We start from the raw sequence: 15995 nt of genomic DNA on the forward strand, positions 1-15995 counted from the left end.
GCAGCCACTTTAACACTTCAACATGAGCGGGCACACACTCATGCGCACACACTCACACTTATTGCCAAAAGGAAAGGCCACTTTAAATCAGTATTAGCAACAGTAACAGTGTATTGCACTACCAAAGCTACCTAGCATGTCCTATATGCTCTGTAAATAACTATGTACAGATACCGATTTTGATGTCACACCATGTTACCTGTTACCTGTTATTGCACAATTTTTTTTGTATTGGATTCTATTATATGTTGTACCCACTGTATTGCACATTGTTGCGGGCAAGACCACCCGCATTTCATTGTATACTCGTATGCCGTGACAAATAAAACTCTTGACTTGACTTGACTTGACTTATTTCTTGCTCACGTCTCTCCAGTCACAGACGGTTCCCCAGCTCTGGCAGTGCGGAGGCGGGGGGCAGTAACTCTCTCCAGAGCAGCCCCATCAGAAGCCTCCCTCACTGGAACTCTCAGTCCAGCATGCCCTCCACCCCAGACCTGAGAGCCAGGGCCCCACACTACGTACACTCCACCAGGTCGGTCTGTCCACCGCATTGCTGCCGCTTCGTCCAACAGTCGCTAGTAAAATAGAAGCTTTAGTCTGTATTTCGTTTTTAAACCTAATAGTACAGTACAGTCACAATTACTTTTGAACTTTTAGCGTAATATAAATACATATCCACTCCACATCCACTCCACATCAACTTCACATCACTCCACATCAACTCCACATCAACTCCACATCAACTTCACATCACTCCACATCAACTTCACATCACTCCACACCACTCCACATCACTCCACATCACTTCACATCACTCCACATCAACTCCACATCACTCCACATCACTCCACACCACTCCACATCACTCCACATCACTCCACATCAACTCCACATCAACTCCACATCACTCCACATCAACTCCACATCACTCCACATCAACTTCACATCACTCCACATCACTCCACATCACTCCACACCACTCCACATCACTCCACATCACTCCACATCAACTCCACATCACTCCACATCAACTCCACATCACTCCACATCACTCCACATCAACTTCACATCACTCCACATCACTCCACATCACTCCACACCACTCCACATCACTCCACATCACTCCACATCACTCCACATCAACTCCACATCACTCCACATCAACTCCACATCACTCCACATCACTCCACATCACTCCACATCAACTCCACATCACTCCACATCAACTCCACATCACTCCACATCACTCCACACCACTCCACATCACTCCACATCACTCCACATCAACTCCACATCAACTCCACATCACTCCACATCAACTCCACATCACTCCACATCAACTTCACATCACTCCACATCACTCCACATCACTCCACACCACTCCACATCACTCCACATCACTCCACATCAACTCCACATCACTCCACATCAACTCCACATCACTCCACATCACTCCACATCAACTTCACATCACTCCACATCACTCCACATCACTCCACACCACTCCACATCACTCCACATCACTCCACATCACTCCACATCAACTCCACATCACTCCACATCAACTCCACATCACTTCACATCAACTCCACATCACTCCACATCACTCCACATCACTCCACATCAACTCCACATCACTTCACATCACTCCACACCACTCCACATCAACTCCACATCACTCCACATCACTCCACATCACTCCACATCAACTCCACATCACTCCACATCAACTCCACACCACTCCACATCACTCCACATCACTCCACATCACTCCACATCACTCCACATCACTCCACATCACTCCACATCACTCCACATCACTCCACACCACTCCACATCACTCCACATCACTCCACATCACTCCACATCACTCCACATCACTCCACATCACTCCACATCAACTTCACATCACTCCACACCACTCCACATCACTCCACATCACTTCACATCACTCCACATCACTCCACATCACTCCACACCACTCCACATCACTCCACATCACTCCACATCAACTCCACATCACTCCACATCACTCCACACCACTCCACATCACTCCACATCACTCCACATCACTCCACATCACTCCACATCACTCCACATCACTCCACACCACTCCACATCACTCCACATCACTCCACACCACTCCACATCACTCCACATCACTCCACATCACTTCACATCACTCCACATCACTCCACATCAACTTCACATCAACTCCACATCACTCCACATCAACTTCACATCAACTCCACATCAACTCCACACCAGGGTTCCTGCCATTGCCCTTGACCCAGGTTTGATTGATGATTGATTGATTGATTGATTGATTGATTGATTGATTGATTGATTGATTGAAAACGTTATTAACAGATTGCAGAATGGGTCCAATACAGTACGGCTCAATACACACAATTGTTAAGGGGATGCAGACCAGAAAAAGACTTTCATTTCATCAAAAGGGTGCCCCATTTTCAATTCATCAAGACATTTATGACATACATGACATACAGATATACAGTACTGTTTCATAAAGACATTTATGACATACAAGATGACATACAAATATACAGTACTGTTTAAGAGAAAGAGATCATAAAAAGATATGTACATTCGAAGGGGAAGAAACATTGGAGGGGGTTGGGTATGGGGGGACATTTACCGGGGCCGGTTTCTAATTGGTACTGGTACTGGTAAAGGTACTGGTATTACAACTGGAGCTGGTCCCCGGGCACCACACTGTGTGGCTGCCCACTGCTCCTAAATAGCTTAATAAAGGTACAACTTAACTTAACTCAGTGGTTCACAAACCTTTTTAGTTGGAGCATTTGAACTGTGCTCTGATGCATTTACTGAGTCTCATAGTAAGATAACCGATTTACATTTTATTAAAAAAGCGCGCTCTCACACGATGTTAACGTTACCTGGAACGCATGTCATGGCTGCGTCAGCTTTTCTTTCAGCTCCTGGAGGTAAAAAACCCACCCACAGTTTGGGAACCACTGACTGAAACACTTCCAAACCCTATCTTGACCCTGTGTCTGTGTCCCCTCAGGTCAGTGGACATCAGTCCCACCCGTCTGCACAGTCTGGCTCAGCACTTTAGGAACCGCAGCTCCAGCCTGGAGTCCCAGGGCAAGCTGCTGGCCCCCGACCCCGACACGCGCACACACACCCTGGGCACGCTGGGCAGCCCCGACTTCTTCCTGGGCCCCGGGCGCAGCTCCAACGGCTCCGACCCCCTGGACGACTGCTCGTCCTGCACCAGCCACAGCAGCTCCGAGCACTACTACCCCGCTGGCGGGCCGCTGGCACCCGGGAGCAACCCCAACTACTCCACCCTCGGAGAGGACTCCCCCTCCAAAGCCAGGCAGAGGCAGAGGCAAAGGCACAGGTACGCGAGGGTTCACGTGACGTCTCCCCTTTTAAAGAGGCACCGACTTTAAGATTTTCCAGAAAAGAGGGCAGGGTTTGAGAGAGGTCAAATACATGGTATAAACGTGCATCGTAGACTCAAACTGCTCAATTACGTGTTCATTCATGTAAATGCATGCAGTGGAGTCTACGCGCTCCTCAGGTCAAATTTGTTAAACGTTTGTTCTGTAATGGTAGAGGCTAATGGCTGTAATGGTAGAGGTTGGTGGCTGTAATGGTAGAAGGTTGATGGTAGAGGTTGATGGCTGTAATGGTAGAAGGTTGATGGCTGTAATGGTAGAAGGTTGATGGCTGTAATGGTAGAGGTTGATGGCTGTAATGGTAGAAGGTTGATGGCTGTAATGGTAGAGGTTGATGGCTGTAATGGTAGAAGGTTGATGGCTGTAATGGTAGAAGGTTGATGGCTGTAATGGTAGAAGGTTGATGGTAGAGGTTGATGGCTGTAATGGTAGAAGGTTGATGGCTGTAATGGTAGAGGTTGATGGCTGTAATGGTAGAGGCTAATGGCTGTAATGGTAGAGGTTGATGGCTGTAATGGTAGAAGGTTAATGGTAGAAGGTTGGTGGCTGTAATGGTAGAGGTTGATGGCTGTAATGGTAGAAGGTTGATGGCTGTAATGGTAGAGGCTAATGGCTGTAATGGTAGAGGTCGATGGCTGTAATGGTAGAGGTTGATGGCTGTAATGGTAGAGGCTAATGGCTGTAATGGTAGAGGTCGATGGCTGTAATGGTAGAGGTTGATGGCTGTAATGGTAGAGGCTAATGGCTGTAATGGTAGAGGTTGATGGCTGTAATGGTAGAAGGTCGATGGCTGTAATGGTAGAGGTTGATGGCTGTAATGGTAGAGGCTAATGGCTGTAATGGTAGAGGTCGATGGCTGTAATGGTAAAAGGTCGATGGCTGTAATGGTAGAAGGTTGATGGCTGTAATGGTAGAAGGTTGATGGCTGTAATGGTAGAGGTTGATGGCTGTAATGGTAGAGGTTGATGGCTGTAATGGTAGAGGCTAATGGCTGTAATGGTAGAGGTTGATGGCTGTAATGGTAGAAGGTTGATGGCTGTAATGGTAGAAGGTCGATGGCTGTAATGGTAGAAGGTTGATGGCTGTAATGGTAGAGGTTGATGGCTGTAATGGTAGAGGTTGATGGTTGTAATGGTAGAGGTTGATGGCTGTAATGGTAGAAGGTTGATGGCTGTAATGGTAGAGGTTGGTGGCTGTAATGGTAGAGGTTGATGGCTGTAATGGTAGAAGGTTTATGGTAGAAGGTTGATGGCTGTAATGGTAGAAGGTTAATGGTAGAAGGTTGATGGCTGTAATGGTAGAAGGTTAATGGTAGAAGGTTGATGGCTGTAATGGTAGAAGGTTAATGGTAGAAGGTTGATGGTCATGTTTTCTCCTCAGGTCTGCAGGTCATCTGGGCTCCTCTAACTCAGGCTCCATGCCCAACCTGGCGGCCAAGAACGGCTCCGGAGGAGGCACCGGGGGAGTCGGGGGCGGAGGCGGGAGCCACCACGGGGTCTATCTCCACAGCCAGAGCCAGCCCTCCTCCCAGTACCGCATCAAGGAATACCCCCTCTACGTGGAGGGCAGCCCCAACCCGGTGGTGGTGCGCAGCCTGGAGAGCGACCAGGAGGGCCACTACAGTGTCAAGGCCCAGTTCAAGACCTCCAGCTCCTACACGGCCGGGGGCCTCTACAAGGAGACTTGGGGGGGAGAGGACGCAGGGGAGGGGAGCGGCCGACTCACGCCCTCCCGCTCGCAGATCGTACGGACTCCCTCGCTGGGGCGGGACGGCGGAGGAGGAGGAGGAGGAGGAGGGGGGAAGGCGGCGGTCTCTGACGAGCTGCGGTGCTGGTACCAGCGGTCCTCAGGGAGCCTGAAGGAGAGGAGCCACTCGCATTCGGGGTCCAATTCCTCCGACGCGGGGTCGCAGCAAGGCACTCTGAGACATGGGCGGGGGAGCAGGGTGGGAACGCTCGCCAAGGGCTCACCAGGTGAGTCGCTGTTAGATATACGTGTTTTATAACATATTACATGGCGTTTTAACATTCGCCAAAATGCTTGATTGTGATTGGTCAATAGCGCTCGGTTGCCCCTGACAGCGGCCAGTTATTTCTCGATAACGGACCGCTGCTATGGGCAACGCGCAATAATGACCACTGATACAGGTAACATAGCGCTATTGACCAATCACAATCAAGCATTTTGGTCGCAGACAGTCACGAAAGCTGCTCAGCATATGCACAGCTGCACTCATCAGGTAATCAGACCACACACCTGCCGGCGATGACAGAGGAGCCACAGAACAACTGCGTCTGCATTTGATCTCGTCTTGTCGAAAATGAATTAGGTATATTGTTAGTAAGTTAGCCATGTAATAAGCGGGATAATGTATAGCTATACTCGGTCATTGTCGCAAAATAATTGACCTTCACTGCGTTTAGAACACCTCGGTGCGGCGCCTCCGTATTTAACACTTTGAGCGCCACGCCTGGTTTTCCGCTTTACCGGCTGAATGCCACCATCGGCGCCAATGTTAACGTTAATATCGCCTAATCTATGTTTTAAATTATGGCTATGTGTCTAATCTGCCCATCGCATTATCAAAGACTATTTTCCAGTCAGTGCTGTCAAGGCAGATTGTTTTTTTATCGCGTCGTTTCCGTTTCAGAGCAGTTATAAAAGCCCCCGTTTTGATATAAAAAACAGCTCATTCTGGAGCATTCTATGAAAATCGTCTTTTAGTGGAATATTCCACAACGTTGATATTCGTCGGCCTTTTTATGAATCGTTTTCAAATAAACGCTAGATGATCAATATTATACGTGCACGCAAGCACATTACGGCCGCGCACGGATAATCGCTCCGTTGATTTCCTCACAGACTTTTACAGTGAAACCGAAAGAAGACATTTCACAAAACAGCTTATAACTTCATCAAACTTACTCTGATTATCCTAACACTGATAACATAGAGTCCTTACCTGACATCAGATGGTATCCAACTGGTATATTCCAATTCCTGATCACCATTCGAAAAAATCGATACGTGTATGGATCCAACGCGATACTGTAGATCTCCATGATCAGCGGGGATCTGAGGTTCCAGAATGAACTGTGGTAACCCCGGCTGGATCAGTGAACTGGAAAATGTGGAGTACCGGATTTTTTTCCCCATTCATTTTCATTGAGTCCATTCCAAAATCACTTATGTCATCTGGGAGACGACAGGGGGCGCTTTTTTCCACAGTGATCGCCGGCGCCGCTCGGCTATACTCGGGTAGGCTTGGGTGATGCAATAATTTTTCAGATCGCTAAAAAAAAAAAAATAAATCTCGTGAGTGGCTAGCAACCACCTATAAAAAAAACCCGAGAAATCTCGTGAGTGGCACTCAAAGTGTTAAAACTCTGTGTCGGTCAATTATTTTGCGACAATGACCGAGTATAGCTATACATTATCCCTTACATAACTAATACAAATCTGTTTGCTCTCTGTTGAAATAAGAATGGAGGGACATAACTGGGTACTTGGTCTAACCATTTGAAGGGATTCAGGTTGTGTATTTTTGAATAGTTGAAACATGAGGCTGTCCGTATTTGCCCTTACACAAGAGGAATATGTTTGTTTTTATGTCTTTATTTAGTGTTCCTTGGCAAAAGAATTACTCCACTGAGTATTCATACATGTTTTTTCCAGAGCAAACTCTTGACTGTATTACCAAGCGTGTGATTATAAAGGTCTTCCTAGTCTTAAATTTACATTCTGAAGTGAAAGCATGCCAGGGATACTAATAAGCCAGTCCTTGATTGACTAATACTCAAGGACCGTGTCAACTAATGGATTGGTTGATTTCATTAGCAAATCTGTACAATTTTAGTAGAACATAGAAACAAATATTATAATTGACTAACAAATTAATTGATTACGAGGCGTCAGCCTTAGATTGTAAAAGCACTTGCCCCGTGTGAGGATCGAACTCAGGACCTTCAGATTATGAGACTGACGCGCTGCCTGCTGCGCCAACGAGGCTTGTGTGTCTGTGGGACACTACATGCTGTGTGACACGGGGGATGAAACATGACACTCTGGGCCACATGGAGGCCGTTGGTCACAGTGGCCAGTGGCCACACCCTCTAACTCCATGTGCGCGGCATGACTGGAATTCCACTGGCCCCTCACCTCATTGTGATCTCTACTGTGTGTGCGTGTGTTTGTGTATGTATGTTATGTATGTATGTATGTATGTATGTATGTATGTATGTATGTATGTATGTATGTATGTATGTATGTGTTTACCTGTACATGTACAGTACATGTATGTGATGTGGACCATGTTGTTCTGACTTGTGTGCGTTGTGTCTGTAGCTGCGTCCCCACACAGCCAGAGGAGTATGACCCCATCCAGTGAACACGCAGCCACGCCCACACCCCCCTGTAGCCCCCAGCACATCCTCAACTGGCAGAGCGGGTAAGAATAATAAATAATAATATGGGCACACAAACACACTCACAAACACACTCACACATACATACACACACTGGGTCAGAACAGGATTATGAGGTTTTGGTTAAGGAAGGAAAAATAATCCTATATTTGGACTCAAGAGTCTAGCCCAGACAGATCCTCATGAACACAGAACAAACTGAACGTCATGAACACAGAACAAACTGTACCTCATGAACACAGAACAAACTGAACCTCATGAACACAGAACAAACTGAACCTCATGAACACAGAACAAACTGTACCTCATGAACACAGAACAAACTGAACCTCATGAACACAGAACAAACTGATCCTCATGAACACAGAACAAACAGATCCTCATGAATACAGGACAAACTGAACCTCATGAATACAGGACAAACGGAACCTCATGAATACAGGACAAACTGAACCTCATGAATACAGGACAAACTGAACCTCATGAATACAGGACAAACGGAACCTCATGAATACAGGACAAACTGAACCTCATGAATACAGGACAAACGGAACCTCATGAATACAGGACAAACTGAACCTCATGAATACAGGACAAACTGAACCTCATGAATACAGGACAAACTGAACCTCATGAATACAGGACAAACTGAACCTCATGAATACAGGACAAACTGAACCTCATGAATACAGGACAAACTGAACCTCATGAATACAGGACAAACTGAACCTCATGAATACAGGATAATCTGAACCTCATGAATACAGGACAAACTGAACCTCATGAATACAGGACAAACTGAACCTCATGAAAACAGGACAATCTGAACCTCATGAAAGTAGGATCCTTTTATCCTCAGCAGCATCTCATCCGTCTCTGCTTTTCTTCACAAACTCTTGTCTGAACTCTTAACTGTCTCCACATACTCACAAGCTTCCACTGTCTGTTCTGTATCAGTGACAGTGCCAACTGATTACACTGCTGTTCTGTGAGGCAGTGGTTCTCCAACTTTCTCATGACAAGGACCCAGAAATGGGTTGGCAGTAGGCCAAGCACCCCCCCCCCCCCCCCAAATATATATATATATATATATATATTTAATATGATTTCATCCCAGGGACCCCCATCGGAGAAGATCATTTATATGATTTAGTCCAGACTTTCTCAACTACATTGAGACTACACTACACTATGTGGGGCGATTAGAGAGGATAAAATTAACCCTATGATCAGATTAGCCATTCTTAACTTTATTTAACTTTTTAACTTCTAGTAAATAAAATAAAATCATAGTGAAATTAAACCATTCCCAATTTCTCTGGGGAACCCTCTGAAGGACCCCCTGAAGGTCCCTGGGCCCCACTTTGAGAACCACTGCGGCATGAGGGACTTCAGCTCAGTGCCAATCTAACCTAATCGAATGAAAGATGTTCTCTGTCTGCTCAGGTGTAATTAACCTCTTCCTCTCTAACTTCCTCTTCCTTCCTCGTCACAATACGTCTTCCTCCTTGTCCTTCATCCTCTCTCACTCGCGTCTCTCTCTCGCCCATCACCACATCTCTGTTCCTCATTCCCTCCCTCCATCTGTTTTCCATTCCATTCTCTCGCCAATATCTCTCACCCACTCATCTCTCAATCTCTCTCTCACCCATTCTCCTCTCTTCCCATACTAACCCTCCTTTCCGTGTGTGTGTGTGTGTGTGTGTGTGTGTGTGTGTGTGTGTGTGTGTGTGTGTGTGTGTGTGTATTATGTGTGTGCATGTGTGTGTGTGTGTGTGTGTGTGTGTGTGTGTGTGTGTGTCTGTGTGTGTCTGTGTGTGTGTGTATTATGTGTGTGCATGTGTGTGTGTGTGTGTGTGTGTGTGTGTGTGTGTGTGTGTGTGTGTGTGTGTGTGTGTGTGTGTGTGTGTGTGTATGTGTGTCCCCTCTCTCCTGGTTTAGAGGCACGGCAGACAGCTCTCCTACTGAGGACGTCTGTCAGTCTCCCCCTCAGCCCAGCTCTGATGCATAGAGGTCAGTCTGTCAGTCTGTCAGCTCTGATGCCCATACTGTAGGTCAGTCTCCCCCTCAGCCCAGCTCTGATGCCCATACTGTAGGTCAGTCTCCCCCTCAGCCCAGCTCTGATGCCCATACTGTAGGTCAGTCTCCCCCTCAGCCCAGCTCTGATGCATATACTGTAGGTCAGTCTCCCCCTCAGCCCAGCTCTGATGCCCATACTGTAGGTCAGTCTCCCCCTCAGCCCAGCTCTGATGCCCATACTGTAGGTCAGTCTCCCCCTCAGCCCAGCTCTGATGCATATACTGTAGGTCAGTCTCCCCCTCAGCCCAGCTCTGATGCATATACTGTAGGTCAGTCTCCCCCTCAGCCCAGCTCTGATGCACATACTGTAGGTCAGTCTCCCCCTCAGCCCTGCTCTGATGCACATACTGTAGGTCAGTCTCCCCCTCAGCCCTGCTCTGATGCCCATACTGTAGGCCAGTCTCCCCCTCAGCCCTGCTCTGATGCATAGAAGTCAGTCTGTCAGTAGGCCAGTCTGTGGGCTCTGCCTCCTCATGTCTTAGAGATATTAGATAACATTGTACACTTGTATTGGAATAAGTTTAATTATTTCACCCCCCGTTATTCACTTGTTTTAAGAAAATATGTTTTTAAGACTCAATACTAGATCTGCTTACCAGTTGCTGATATTATGAACCATTAACTGCTGGCGGCTGAATATAGGAAGGTGTCCCTGTTTCTCTCCGTGATGCATCTGTGCTGCTGACTGTTCTCTCTGGCCGTATCTCCCCCTGGGTTCTGCATGCGCTCTACTCTGTGTTCTGGCTGTGGATGTTTCTCCGTGCCTCCTGCAGATTGAACTAACAGTAAAACTATTTAACTGTGACGGTCTGTATCACTGTCTTGAGTCTCTTGCCAAAGCAACACTTGGTGGTGGTAGATGGACACTTTACAACTTGTAGTGACTGTTGCATTTTTTGACGTTATTGTTTTGACTAATTGCTGTAGTGATAATAGTGGAAGCTGGACTGACCCTGTGTTCCTTTCTGTTTCTGCGCAGGTCGTTCAGTGACAGCTGTTTCCTGAGCAGCCCCCTGTGTTCAGAGCTGGCAGACGTGCAGTGGTACGGACACGACAAGGCCAAACCTGGAACCCTGGTCTGAGAGCCTCTACTTAGGGCCCCGAGATGCCCACTGCCCTCTCCTACTGCCCCCCCCCCCACACCACCACCTCACCCACCAACAACCAACAACCTCGTCCTGAAGGCCCTGTTAAAAAAAAAAACCTAGACTGACTGTGGGCCTGGACACGAGCCTCCCCACCCCCTCTATACCCCATGATGCCCCTCTCTCCCTCTCTGCCCCCCCCCCCCCCCCACACACACACACACACACACACACTGGGCTCTGATAAGGCACTGTGTCACGTGGACATATGGGTGACCAGAACCTCGGCTCTTGAACTTTGACCCCTACCGTAGTCCTCTCCACTCTCACACTCCACATGCAGGAAGTGGGGGCGAAGGAGGGAGGGAGAGAGAGAGAGAGAGAGAGAGAGAGAGAGAGAGAGAGAGAGTGAGCACAGAGAAAGACCACACAACATACACGTTCCAATTCACAGACGTTTGTATCAACCAACCCAGGCTCTGTCTTATATCTTGACCTTTGACCTTTACCCACTCTCTGACACCAGTGTACTGCCACCAAATCAGAGGATACCTGCTGGATTACAGCCCCTCCCACCAATGTATACACATTTCCTGGCCCATGTGATAGCTGTGTATTGGCTTTCATCAGTCCCATTGTTGTTGTTAGTCTTTTTGATTCATTTCTCCTTGTGTATTTGTAAAAGAAAAGAACAAAAAGGAAAAACCGTAAACGACAACGTAGGAGAAGAAAAAGAAAATCGATATCATCTTATAGATCATCATCTCATTAAAAAGCAACAACAACTTCTAATTTCGGTTCATCCCACGACCAAAGATCCACCCGACGTATGAGACTCACCATAGGGTCTCAGGACCTTGGAGCCTGCATGGGGCCAGAACACTCGTATTCCCCAGCGCGGACTGGACTGTCGGTCGACTGGACCGGGAGTGGACTGAACTGGGAGTGGACTGAACTGGGAGTGGACTGAACTGGGAGTGGACTGAACTGGGAGTGGAACTGGGAGTGGACTGAACTGGGAGTGGACTGGACTGGGAGTGGACTGAACTGGGAGTGGAACTGGGAGTGGACTGAACTGGGAGTGGACTGAACTGGGAGTGGACTGTGAGCAGAGTGCTGGTGCAGTTTCTGCCATACTGTCTGACTCGAGGAGGGAGTGAGACTGTAGCAGTAGCAGATGTTGTAGCAGTATATCTAAACTGGTTGGTAATAACCCTGAACAGGAATGTTGCCATGCTGTGTGTCTCTCCGCCCCCCCCCCCCCCCTCAACGTGATGCTGGGAATAAAGGCCCCCGTTAGTACGTTACTGGGACAGTGTTTGAACTGGTGACGGCCAATAATGGGTTTGGCGGGAAATTCAATCTATGCTGATTTAAACGAGTTCATCCCTTTAGTGTTTGTTTTGTGTTTATGGGCTTGAAGAGATTCCTTTGTATCCACACCCCCCCCCCTCTAGTTTGTCTACTGGATGGGAGAAGTGAACGGTACTGGAGGTGGGAGGGAGAGGGGGGGTTGGTCTACATGGGGCCATACCCAAGAGAGCCACCAAGGACCCCTTCTTAACAGTAAATGTTTGCTGGCAGTGGGAGGCCGCAAAGCAATATCACCCAATCTATGTATTTCGCCTCAGCTCCATCCTGGGAGGGAAAGATGTGAAAGATGACTATGGCCAAGGCTCTATACTAGTCCCCGCCATTCTGTGTACAGTATCCGTCAGTCCCTCTGTAGCAATGTGAGAACACGTCTGACTGCGCATCGTCGGCCTGTTCCTGTCTTGTCCGTCTGTCCGGCTTCACTGTTAGTCTACCTGTATTGACCCAGGCAGCGGGTTGGTATGGTCGGTGTTAAACTTGGTCGGTGTTAAGTGGAGCAGAACTCCCGAATTCATGCTTTTTCTCTTTTACACCACACTGGCCAGAACACACACGACGACTTCATTCATGGGCACATGCAGACACTATTCAGCTATTCTGATTCAACTTATCAGCGGTTGTGTTAGTGCTTCAAGTGTGTACCGTGATTCAGCGCAAGAAATAAGACGCTCCGTCAAAAAACACAAATTCCCTCAATGTTCTTGTGGCTGATGTGCTTCAAAGCGAGGACCAAGGCAGAGTAGCTGGGTAGCTACAGTAGCTAGCTACAAACAAGCTACAAATAGGCTACAAATTTGCGAGAAAAAAAACTACAAACGAGCTAAAAAAAAAACTAGCTACAAACTAGCTAGAACCTGACCACAGCAGAGTAGCTGGAAGGCTGATGCTACAAACTAGCTAGAACTCAGCGGATCTGGAATTTCATTTCAGTTTGATTTTGAAAGCACAACATGCACATGATTAAACAGTGTCTGTGAGGGCTGGACGAGGAACCAGCTTGACCCGATGGCCCTCCTTTCTGACTCTGCCACACCACAGCACTGAACAGAGGAAATGAAAACGTAACAGAAACACGGGCATCTCCTGTTGTTTAGAAATCATTTCACCATCGCCATACAGAACTTAACAGGGTGTTTATATATCATAGTGCACTTACTAAGATCGACTCTGGGTGGCATTCCTTTGGAGACCCCCCCCCCCCCCCCCACACACACACACACACACACAGATTATCAGGACTGTGGCAGAAGAGAAGCCATACCCCCTTTTTTCCTGTATTAAACATAGCATCTTGCTTTCTCACTAATTTACAGGCACACAAGCACACAAGCACACACACACACAGTCCAGACAGAAAACCGGTTTTAAAAGCACACCTCCTGGTTTTGTATGGATGTGTGAGAACTGCTTAACATTGGTTTACACACTCATCTGCAGCGGCATTCCTCCCTGGCCTTTGTTTTGAGAAATCCCCTTTATCACCCCGTTTTACGGCTGCACAAAATCAGACTTATTTCTACTGGCAAAGCGGCGTAGGCCTACCGTACTGGGGAGGGAAGGCATGGTATCTTACCCCCTCCTTCCCATAGTGTGAAACGTTTTCTGAGAAAAGTGTGCTTTGTTTTTCTACACTTTGATGGCGGTTTTCCTCTTATAATCACGTGGCAAATGTAATCTGCCACTATCTAGATGACCTCCCTTCAGGAAGAAGATGTAGCCCGCTCCCTGCATGGTCGGTTCCCCTGGAGTGGTCCCATCCATGCTTAGTCCGTTAAGTCTTTACCCCCCAGAATGGACTCGACCGTAGCGGGCCGTCAACGCTAATTCACACCAGTCCGTTCTTCCAGTGTTTCCAGCTGTTAACAAAACCTCTTTATTGAAGAACAAATCCAGCCCCTGCTTATACTCACTCAGACCCGTTGCCCCCCGCGGCGGCTTGTGTGCCAGTTTCTCCAGAGCGAGCGACCCGTGCCGCCTCACGCTACCCCCCCCCCCCCCCCCCCCACGCATGCCACGCAAAAAACCCAAGACACCCCGCTCCTCCCTGACACACGAGCGCTCCCTTTACACTATGACATGTTTTACCATGTGGTAATCTCTGACCTCTGAGCCCAATGTGATGAAGTGTGATGTACCCTTCCTCGATAGTTCCAAAACATGCCATACGTTCTGTACTCCATAGAAATGTATGATTTTTTTTTATGGTCTAAGAAAAATGAAGCAACTGTTTTATGGATCTGTTCCTGTATGTACGGAGGGGCAGTAAGCCTTTGTGGGGTTCTTAACATTCATCGCTGTTTTAACAACTTTACTTTTTATATGAACCAGTATTATTTTTTTTGTTCTGACATTTCAATCCTTTCAGGTGCTACAAAATGACCAGTTACTGCTTTGTCTCATATGATCTAGACTTCTCATTGTTTATCAATAGATTCAATACCAGATGTGCAAAATGAAGCTTACTTTAACAGACAATTTAATAGTAGGACACCCCTCCGCCAGACAATAGAGCATGTAACTTTTGATTTCATCGGTTCTGTTCAACTGTAACCAGACATTAAAGGTGTTGTAGAAAAAAAATATGTGGAATTGATGAGAAAAAAAAAGTAACTGAATTCCACAGTTAATTTATTCTTTTTTCTATTAAGAATTTGTATAGTAACTTTACATTTTTCAAAACTGTGTTGTTGGCAACTGATGGTGAATTTTCCAGATGAGAAGACTTGGTTGGTTCTTGAGATTATGAAAATAAATTATTGCTGAATGTTCTCAAGATGGCGCCATCAGTGTATTGTTTTGCATTCTATTTTTTATCTTGTTTTTCAAGTATGTTGAGATAAAGTGTCTCACTCATGTAGATAAGGTTGCTCACTCACTCACTCACTCACTCACTCACTCACTCACCCACTCAAGGAAAGGATGTGAGACCATAATCTTGAGAGAAAACATGGAGCAGGTTCGAAATGTACAGAGGGATCCAGTGGTCAAAAGGTGACATTGAATGATCACAGTAACATCAATATACATAAAAACTATATGTACTCACTGTATATATATAAATATTGACTTGCATCAATCCAATACAATTTACAATAATATGTACAATGAATTTCAATCAGAGATTTATATCAAATGAAATGAGGTGAACTCTGGTGGGTTTTACCCGGCCTCCACTACACCACTGGAGACGTGTCTATAGGGGTAGGTGTCTCTTCTGAGTCAGCAGAGACGGCCGAGGCCACAATCTTATCAAAAGGGAATTCTCACACTTAACTCACCACATCCTCCTCTCTCTCTCCCAGACACACTCGGCCTCATCATGTCATCGCAGCTAATCCTGCGAGGAAACGCCGGGAGAGGATATCCTTTTTGGAAGGCTTCCTGGAGTATTCCATTCCAAAGAGTTTTTTTTTTAAGATCTTAATCATCGCAAACTTTACAGCAGGACATGAAGGAATAAAGGAATCTCTGCGGTCTTTTGTTTTATTACAGGCATTACTGCCATTTTGTGATTTGCATCATTACGAGCTCTGGCATGTCATGGTCTGGCTGTGAGGGAGTCGTTTTTAGTTTGGGGA

The 15995-nt window shown here is 46.9% G+C and overlaps 1 protein-coding gene across 2 annotated transcripts in view; it reads left to right on the forward strand.

Moving 5' to 3' along the window:
• frmd4a (FERM domain containing 4A) overlaps window positions 1-11207 on the forward strand; it is a 42848-nt gene extending 31641 nt beyond the window's left edge. Inside the window, exons 9-14 of one of the 2 annotated variants that reach the window (XM_084335317.1) lie at window positions 377-535; window positions 3056-3394; window positions 4836-5428; window positions 7800-7902; window positions 9821-9892; window positions 10938-11207. In XM_084335317.1, coding sequence (XP_084191443.1) covers window positions 377-535; window positions 3056-3394; window positions 4836-5428; window positions 7800-7902; window positions 9821-9890 — 1264 coding nt within the window. In that variant the 3' untranslated portion in view covers window positions 9891-9892; window positions 10938-11207. The remainder of the gene's footprint in view (window positions 1-376; window positions 536-3055; window positions 3395-4835; window positions 5429-7799; window positions 7903-9820; window positions 9893-10937) is intronic. The other variant, XM_084335318.1, reaches the window with a different exon arrangement.
• Window positions 11208-15995: the final 4788 nt, after the last annotated feature.

The sequence above is a fragment of the Notolepis coatsorum genome, assembly GCF_963971535.1.
Source record: "Notolepis coatsorum genome assembly, chromosome: 18".
Taxonomy (NCBI): domain Eukaryota; kingdom Metazoa; phylum Chordata; class Actinopteri; order Aulopiformes; family Paralepididae; genus Notolepis; species Notolepis coatsorum.